At 56.4% G+C, this 9,485-nt stretch overlaps 1 protein-coding gene across 1 annotated transcript; it reads right to left on the bottom strand.

Annotated features, from left to right (window-relative positions):
- Positions 1-794: 794 nt before the first annotated feature.
- Positions 795-8,491, bottom strand: DES (desmin). Its single transcript, XM_059393540.1, has 9 exons — positions 7,716-8,491; positions 6,595-6,655; positions 6,382-6,477; positions 6,063-6,224; positions 5,762-5,887; positions 5,141-5,361; positions 3,602-3,645; positions 1,810-1,892; positions 795-1,597 (listed from the first exon to the last, which is right to left on the bottom strand). Exons 1-9 carry the CDS (start codon positions 8,291-8,293, stop codon positions 1,556-1,558), a joined length of 1,413 nt encoding a protein of 470 aa, XP_059249523.1. The 5' UTR covers positions 8,294-8,491; the 3' UTR covers positions 795-1,555.
- Between the last annotated feature and the right edge of the window lie 994 nt (positions 8,492-9,485).

Here is a 9,485-nt window from a genome sequence, read left to right as displayed (position 1 = left end):
CTTCCTAAATCTTGGATCCATCTGAAATTTATTTTTTAGAAGGAGTGAAAAGAGACAGGCTTCACTCCCATCCCCCCGTGGCTACCCAACGGCCCCCAAGTCTATATATTGAATCATTAAGCATCCCCCACAGAAACCTTTAACATATCCATGTTAATATTTTGTTCCAGGATTTCCTTTTTTTTTTTTTTTTTTTGTATGTCCTCCCCTCCCCTCCCCCATGCTTACCAAATTCTCCCCAAATTTCCCTTTTGTATTTTCCTTGAGATTGCATTGCATTCAAAGTCTTGGTTAGCATAGACTGAAATGATATCTTCAGAGAATTTCATCTTCTCCAAAAATAAGATAGAACTTTCTATTTTTCTTAACAGTGTTGTTTTTCCTGAATCGGTCCTTGTCCACAGAAGGTGCTCAGGCAGGTTTAACGGGAAGAGGCTGTGAGCTGTTTTGGGGAATAGGAGAGCCCTATTTCGGAGCCAGGCGATGCCCTTCAGAAAGAACAGCAGGTGGTGTCCCTGGAGCCTGATGATCTGAAGGCCCAAACGGGGCCCAAGGGGGCATTCCAGAAATTGGGGCCTAACAGGAGGTATTCAAGGCTCCCTAACGAAAGCCCCCTGCCCAACTACCCTCCAATCCTAGGCCACATACACACACAGCAAGGCTGGGAGTTTCTGGGAACAGCAGGGGTGACAGGCCTGAGGCGGCAGGAAGGCAGCATCCATCCCAAGGGGTGGGGCAGCAGGGCCCTGGGGGCCCCCAGAGGCGACCAGGCAGTCAAACAGCCAGGGACGTGCTAGGCTAGTACTTCTCTTTTTATTGTTTCTGTCCAGAGGCCCCTGCTGCAGGGGAGGGGTGGGCACAGAGGGGGGCACCCCTTCCCCTGCCTGAGACCGCTCTCTGCCTCTCTCCTCACTTCTCCTCTCCAGCATCTCGCCCACCTTCTCTCCTTCTGAATCTCCTGCTCCCACAAATGGCACCTTCGGGGGTTCCCTCTTGCAGCCCCTGCTTTCTAAGCCCACCCTGGGAAAGGAAGGGGCCACGGGGTCCGTGTCAAGCCCCCATTCCCACAGGGGCTAGTCCTCCAGTCACCTGCCAGGCTTGCTGGGGAGGCTGCCCTTTCTCTCTGCCCCAGGCTAGGGAGTAGGGAGTGGGGAGGTCTCCAGGCTCCATCCTTGGTCCTGTGAGGTCCCAACGCCCTGCTCTGGGGCCCTCTCCAAAGGTAGAGGCTAGGGCCTGACGTCCCAGAAGTGGGAGGGGACCGGTCTGCTCTGGTTCCACGTTGGTCCTGTCCAGTATGCGCGGAAGGCAGCTAGGAGCCAGGCTCACACATTTCCAACATCCAGGACTCACACGGCTGGGGCTGCCTGTGCCTGGGCAGGGGGGGGGCCATGTCCCCTGGGGGGGGACCATGTGTGGTGGTGGGGGAGCCAGTGTCAGAGGCTGTGAGGGGAGCATTGTGGCTGGGTGTGGTGCCCTGGGATGGAAGGAGGCTGGCTTTAGGAGGCAGTGAGGACAGGGGCCAGGATGGTCTCGGGGGGCAGAAGGGTCTCTGGCTTTAAAGCACTTCGTGTTGTTGCTGTGTGGCCTCGCTGACAACCTGGGGAGGGAGAGAAGCCCAGTCCAAACCAGCGCCAACAGGAGAATGGGGCCCCAGCCCTGGGTCCTCCCCCGACTCCTATGTAGCAGGACCCCCTTTCCCTCCAGGCAGGGCCTTGAACCAGCACAGCTGGTGGAAGGCACCTGGCTGACCACCTCACAGACATACCCCAGAGCCCCCACCAGGCTAAGGGAAGCAGGCAGATGGCTCACCTCCCCATCCCGGGTCTCGATGGTCTTGATCATCACCGTCTTCTTGGTGTGGACCTCAGAACCCCTTTGCTCCGGGCTTGTTTCTGTAACAGACCCATCCACACACTCAGCCTGACCAAGTCCAGGCCTGGGCCACTCCAGGGACTGGGAGTCCCTCTCTCGTCCCATGGGGTGGAGCCCCAAACACTCCTACCCCCTCAAGATGGGTCTATGACTTTTTCAGCAAGACTTTATAGCCTGTCCTTGAGCTCTACAGATTCCGGGGCCAGTCCCACGCTGAGACAGGCTCAGGAGCCAAGAGACGCTGATTCAGGAGAGTGGAGGACCCCTGAGGCCCCAGGCCATCCAACATTCCCACTCCTCACACAAGCCCTCACTCGTCCTCCACCGCTGGGCTCCAGCACAGCCTTGTGTGAACTTGTATCCTGACAGAACCCCAAACCCAGTCCCAAGATACTCTTTTGAAGGGCCTCATGGTACCCAGCCCCTCTTTAAGAGTCCAGATGAGGGGTGCCTTGGAGGGGGGTGCAGTTGGTTAAGCTTCGGACTCTTAGATTTGCCTAGGTTGTGATCTCAGGGTTTTGAGATCCAGCCCCACATCGGGCTCCATGCTTGACGCAGAGTCTGCTTAAGACTCTCTCCCTCTGCCCCCTGCCCTCTCTCTCTCTCTCATAAATAAATAGATCTTAAAGAGAGAGAGAGACCAGATGAGTAAACTGTGTCTTAATGAAAGAGAGACAGACAGGAGTCGGTTATGGATTCATTGTGCTGGCGGCCAGTCCCTTGCCTCTCTATGCCTCAGTTTCTTTGCCGCGAAACACCAGCCACGATGTGCTATCTTGGCGACAGAGCCACTGATTTGAAAAAGCATTAAGCAGTTTCAATTGCAAGGCTCACACTTGGGTGTCTGCATAAACTACTGGAAAAAAAAAAAAAAAAGAGGTTCTGAGTTTTCTAGGGCGGGTCAAATTTAGGTCCTGGGTATTATGAGTTTGAATTTCCTTAGCGAGCCGCTAGCCTGTGACGAATGTCATAACTTGGTGGGGCACAGCATGTAATTTTCCCGACGGGAACGAACACTGAAGACAAAAAAGGTTTGATCTAGGAAAGGCGACACTGCCAAGCCAAGGAGTCCGATTTGCTTTCCTAATGTTTCATTATAGTGTGTTTTTCTGTTCTCTAGGATTGGAAAGCCACTCAATCTGCATATTACTAATGTCAGAATGGCAGAATGCCCCTGGAGCTCCTTCTTTTAATTGTCTGGCTTTGCTAAGGTTTGGCTTCTTTTTTTTTTCTTTTAAAGCCTGTGTCCAACATCTTGCTCCAGCAAACTGGAGGTGTTCAGCAAGCAGCTGGTGGGAGGTGGGGTGGGGTGGGGTGCAGGGGGGTGCTTGGCAATTTGCCAAACAGACAATGGCTGGTGGGGGGGGCGCCTTGTAGTCCAGGGTGTATGGTTCTAGATGCTTCTGCTGCCAGACCCCCGAGGCCTGCCCTGGTACCTTCAGAGTTTGGGTATATTGGGAATCGAAGCTGTTTGCCGATGTCCGAGACTCCCAGAAGGTGCTGGGGACATGCTCAATACAGTATAATACCATGGAATATTTAAAAGGCTCTGTTAGAAGGTGCCTCTACCTAAACTTCTCCAACCACCTGCAGTTGCTCCCTTTCTCTGTCCCAGACCCCAGCTCCATCCCCCTGGTTCCATTCCCCCTCCCAGGCTGGCCTTGGGCAGTGCCCAGGCTGGACTCCTGCCCCCTGCCATTCCAGTGTCCACCTGCCAACATGCACTCACCTCGGAAGTTGAGAGCCGAGAAGGTCTGGATGGGGAGGTTGATCCTGAAAGGGGAGAGATCAAGCCGCCAAAGGGTTAGGGCTCTCTATATCTCCCTATGACCACGCATCAAAGCTTGCCCTGGTCCTCAACAAAGGCCACTGTCAACTGTCCCTGTCCCACTGACCTTTCACGTGGCTAAGAGCATGGGGTCAAAGGGCAACTCCAGCTCTCCCAGGACTGTCCCTTTCCATCTCTGAACTGCTGGCCTGACATCCATACTCCCAACACCCCTGCCCTCTCTAGGTCAGCAGGATCTCCTTCCTCAGGTAATTCAGGGTATACGGATAGCAGTTGTAGGCCACAGCCATTGTGCATGCCCACCAGGCTGGGAACTGCTGGCCCACCCACAGAAGGGCGAGTTCCAGGGTAAATGCCAGCCCCGTTTATGCCTAGTGCGGGGGAAATGCAACACATCTCCAGCTGCTTTGAAAGGTCATTACGTGTAGATGTAATTCTATGAACTCTGATCTCTCTCTGTGTGCAAGTCTGTATTTAAGCATGTCTGCTGATTGTTTTAAACTTTAGACATCATCGTTTTTATGAGTATCCATAAGCGTCATTTTTTTGAGTAATTGACCTGTGTTAAACTGATTAGGTTTACCTACAGTGAAATACACAGATCTTAGTCTGCAATTTTGCAATGAGTTTTTTTTTTGTTTTTTAAAGATTTTTATTTTTTTGACAGACAGATCACAAGAAGGCAGAGAGGCAGGCAGAGAGAGAGAGAGGAGGAGGAGGCAGGCTCCCTGCTGAGCAGAGAGCCCGAAGTGAGGCTCCATCCCAGGACCCTGGGATCATGACCTGAGCCGAAGCCAGAGGCTTTAATCACTGAGCCACCCAGGTGCCTCTGCAATGAGTTTTGATCAGCGTCTACATCAACAGAACTACTAGTCTAAATTGAGATACAGAACATTTCTAACGCCCCAGAAAAGTTGCCTCGCATTGCCTTTTAGTCATATGTCATTTTTGGTGTCTAGAAGTAAGTTGCTCTGAGCATGTCATGCTATCTTTTCCTAAAAGCGTGTGTGTGTGTGTGTGTGTGTGTGTGTGTGTGTGCGTGCGCACACGCACGCATGCGCCCTCTGGCACAAGTCTGCCCTCTCCTTCTTAACCTGTGTCTCAGGCTCTCTCTTTGTCTCTCAGCCCCCTCCCTCTCCTTGCTCATCATTCCCCACTCTGCTCTCATCTCTCCCTTGACTGGCAGTAATATTTTATTACTGGTTGCTGAACATGGTTTTATGCTTCTGGCTCTTAATTCTGAAGGTGGATGAGGGAATACTTCTATTTCTCTTTTTATAAAAGCTATTAATTAAGTCACTTTTTACCCAGGTGGCCTTGGTTAATTCTCTGCAATTAGTGGTGTGGTGGCCTCCTGTATAAAATTGTTTCCAGATCTCGCTGGTGATCCTGAGCCTCTCCCCAACCCCAAGGGTATGGGGTGGGGGTGCAGGAATGCACCCCTCGGCACTCCCCAGAATCCCAGCGCCAGCCCCTCACCGGCTTTCCTCGCCCTCCAGCAGCTTCCGGTAGGTGGCAATCTCCACATCCAGGGCCATCTTGACATTGAGCAGGTCCTGGTACTCTCGCAGATGACGGGCCATCTCATCCTTGAGGTGCCGGATCTCTTCCTCCAGACGCGCGATGTTGTCCTGGTAGCCGCTGGCCTCGCTGGCAAAGCGGTCTTCCATCTCTCGCATCTGCCTCATCAGCGAATCGTTCTGCAGGAGAGGGACACCCAGGTAAGGAGAGTCATGGAGGGGTGGGCACCAGGGTAGGGGCTCAGGACGGGGACAGACACAGCCTTGGAGCTGGGGTGCAACCCCACATGGTCAGGTCCGGGAGTTGGCACGCTCTTCTGAGCTAGGGAATCCTAAACTCAAGTGAAGTCTTCTGGGGAGACCCAGAGAATAGAAGTCATAAAAGGAAGCATCCGTGTCCTTCCTCTCCACCCTCACCTAGAAGCCCCCCGACTCCTGAGAGTTCAACTGAGAAGCCACCTGTCTGTTTTCACCCCTGTGGGAGGTTTGAGGAGATAGAGGCCCAGAGAGAGAGTCTCAGATTGCGAGTGGGAGCGGCAGGCTGGAAGGACTGGGTGGGGCGAGGTGGGCAGGCACTCACGGTGCCCTTGAGGGCGTCAATCTCGCAGGTGTAGGACTGGATCTGGTGTCGATACTCCATCATCTCCTGCTTGGCCTGGCGCAGTGCGTCATTGTTCTTGTTGGCTGCCTGGGTCAGGTCGGACACCTGCGGGCAGGGAGTGGGACGGAGATGAGGAGGCTGCAGGACGCAGGGCAGGGATGGTAAGGGAGCCTGGAGACCCTGGCTCACTCTCCTCCCCACGGAGAGAGCCACAGGAAGCACCTCCAGATAAAGACAAAGGGGAACGGAGGGGCCAGAGCCCTCGAGCCAGGTTACCCACCTTTGACTTGTACCATTCCTCAGCTTCTGAGATGTTCTTGGCCGCGATGGTCTCATACTGAGCCCGGATGTCCCTGAGCGCAGCGGTGAGGTCTGGCTTGGACATGTCCATCTCCACCTGGACCTGCTGTTCCTGAAGCTGGGCCTGTAGCTCTCGGATCTCCTGTAGGGCATAGCTGGGCTTCAGGGCTCTGCCAGGCCCTACCCACACGGCACCCTCACACCCCCTCCCCTTTTCCCCAGCCTTGCACTGCCCCTCCTCCTTTCCAGCTACTCCTACTAGAGTCTAAGGACCTTGAGGAGGAGGGCTGAAGGCATACCTCTTCATGCACTTTCTTGAGGAACACGATTTCCTCATTGAGAGATTCAATCCTGCGCTCTAGGTCAATCCGAGCGAGAGTAGCCGCATCCACGTCCTGGGAGTGGTCAAGCGAGAGGGAGAGGGTCACTAAGAGCCCAGGCAGGGCAGAGGGAGACCAGGGGCCCCTGGGGTCAGAGGGGGTAAAGCTGCTGGGGGACCAAAGAGGGCTCACCGCTCTGAAGGCAGCCAAATTGTTCTCTGCTTCTTCTCTCAACTGAATCTCTTCTTGCAGCCTGGCCAGAACAGACAGACAGACAGAAAAGAGACGGTTGGTGAGGATAAAACCAGCCGTGGGGATAGGCCTGGTGGGGGCTGCCCAGCGAGTGGGGCTCAGGCCACCCAGAGGAGGCCTAGCTCCAGGGTAGACACGAGAGGCCCTGCCCACCCCGGGAGGGGACAGGAAGTGGCCCAATTTCTTCCCCAGAGTCACACCCCGGAAGTCTATGTCCCCAACCAGACTGTGACCTCCCTGGGATTAGCGACTCTGTCTATTCTATCCACCTCCACGTTCCTGGTTCTCAGTCCCAGTCTGGCCAACATAGGTGCTCAATTATTGTTTGCGACCAGGGTGGTAGGACATTGATTCCGCTCACTCCTGCTGTCAGAAGCAGGACCCAGGAGTACTTGCTCTATTCTTGTTGCCTTTTCCTATTGGAAGCCTGGTGGAGCCCGCTATCAGGCTCTGGAAGCTTTCAGGAGCCTGCGGCTTGCTCCCTCCCCTTTCCTCCAGCTTATCCGTTCCCTTAGTGAAATGGCACAGCCTCAGCCCAGCCTAGGGACTGAGATCTGCTCTCTATCCACCTCCCCCCACCCCGGGGTGTGGGGTAGTCAGATCACAGATGAGCTGAGAGCTACCACTTAGATTCCCCACCCTTTGCCCTTCCCAGCTTGCCCCAGATTATCCTTGTCTCCTATCAAACCCCCTCTCCCTCTGACTGTACCCGGGCCCCCTCCCTCTGCTCATCTGCCAGTCCCCCATGGACACCACCCTGACATCTTAAGACGCTTTTAAGGGGCTGTCCACAGGCCTCAGGTTTTCCATTTGCACCCTATGATGTCCCTAAGAAAACTGCTTTGCAGAGTAAGAACACGAAGGAGAGACCCCGGAGTCCATCTCTCCTCGGGGGAACACCAGTAGATGACTCTCTCCCCGCAGGGGGGTGGGAGAGGGTCCCCAGTGCGCAGGATGGGGTGAGGGGGGGGAGACAGGTGCTGACAGCTGCCCCCCAGCCCCCAGGCCTCATCCCGCTCCCAGCCCGCGGAAAGGGGGTTCCGGGAGCGCCAGGTCCTCACTTGGCCTTGAGCCGCTGCAGGTCGTCCAACAGGTTGTCACGCTCTACGTCCACGCGGGCGCGCTGGTTGGTGAGCACCTCCACCTGGCGCCGCAGCTCGCGCAGCTCCTCCTCGTAGATCTCGGCAACCCGGGTTGGCTCGCGCCCCTTGAGTCGGTTCACCTCGGCGGCGAGCGCTGCGTTCTGCTGCTCCAGGAAGCGCACTTTCTCGATGTAGTTGGCGAAGCGGTCATTGAGCTCCTGCAGCTCTACCTTCTCGTTGGTGCGCGTGGTCAGGAACTCCTGGTTCACCGCGTCGGCCAGCGAGAAGTCCAGCAGCTCGCCCGCGCCGTAGGAGGAGGGCGCGCGGGCCGACCCCAGCCGGCTGGCTCGCAGCGCCCCCAGACCCCCTGCCCCGCCCGACGTGCGCGACACCTGGTACACGCGGGACATCATCGAGCTCGAGGAGCCCTTGGTGCCGAAGCCCGCGCGCGGGAACACCGGTGAGCCCAGCGGGGAGACGAGCGGGAAGCCCCCGGCCCCGCCGAAGGTGCGGCGGTAGGAGGACACGCGCTGGCTGGACGAGTAGGCCTGGCTCATGGTGGCGGCGTGCGGGCGAGGCTGGGCGGCACGGAGGAAGTGGCTGCGGGAGGCGGCCGACTGGAGAGTGGATGCGTCGAGGGGAGACAGGGCCCCTTAGCCGTCTGCACTATTTGTATCCCTCCTGACATCAGCCCCCGCCGCCCCTCCCCTGACAGCTGCAGGATCCCGCTGTCCTGCCAGGAAGGGCGGCCGCTGGCGTGGGGGCGGGGAGGCCAGCTCCCCCGCAAGAGGCCTGCGCCCCTTTGCGGGTGGGAAGGGGCCCGCAAGAGGTGTGGGACAGGCTGGAGGGCCTAGGAGGGCAGAAGATGGGCAGGCTTGCCAACCCTTTCACCGAGGAAGCAAGCCTGTCTGGAAGCCCTAGGCAGCCTCTTTCTGCCCTTGGGTGCCTGCCTCGCCCTGGGGGATAATCAGGGGAGAGAATGGAACAGAGGTTTCCCCTTGGTTTGACAGTGTCCCTTTCGTTTGGAGGGGACACTTTGTGAAATTTCCTGGAGGAACAAGGCCTAGTCCCCAGAAAGCCTCCAAAGTACTTTTTTTCCTCCCTAAGGATTCTCTAGAAGTGACAGAGGTTTGGGAGGACTCAGGAAAGACAGGCACCCACCAGCCAGGCATGGAGCAAGAGAGTCTCTAAGCAAGCAGGGAGGGTGGAGGAGTAGCCCGGAGGGGCGTGAGGGGTCAGAGAGCAGTCCTGGCCAGAGGCGCCTCCTCAGGTATGTCCACTGGCACCAAGATTCTAACCCTGAGCCTCAGTTTCCCTCTGGGCTAGTGTAAGCTCTTTTCCTCCCCCTCTTCAGGGTAGGGCAAAGCCTCAAGTTTATAAACAACAGGGTGATTTCCAGAAAGAGCCCGGGAGCCTCTCAGTTTCCAGTTACTATGCACAGTCACCCCCACACGCCAACTTTACCCAGCTTCTGCCCCCTTGTGCCCACCCCCACGCTTCTCTGATTCACCCCCCTACTCCCATCACCCACACCCACACACACCAGGGGTTTGTATTTTGTCAGGAGCAATGTGTCAGCCTAGCCATCTCTCTGGCAGCAACAGCTGCCAGCCCGGCATACCAGAGCTGGTATTTATAGAGAAGAAGGCATCAGTCTGGGAAACAGGCACACGGGAGAGGCGCTCTGGGGGGTGGGGGGCCGGGTACCTGGGGAGGCGTGGGTTTCAGATGGCCCAGGCAGGTTCGGGG

Source organism: Mustela nigripes, chromosome 3 (assembly GCF_022355385.1).
Source record: "Mustela nigripes isolate SB6536 chromosome 3, MUSNIG.SB6536, whole genome shotgun sequence".
In the NCBI taxonomy this organism is placed as follows: Eukaryota; Metazoa; Chordata; class Mammalia; order Carnivora; family Mustelidae; genus Mustela; species Mustela nigripes.
Note: the sequence above shows the minus strand (reverse complement) of the source record. Positions and strands in the feature narration are given on the sequence as shown.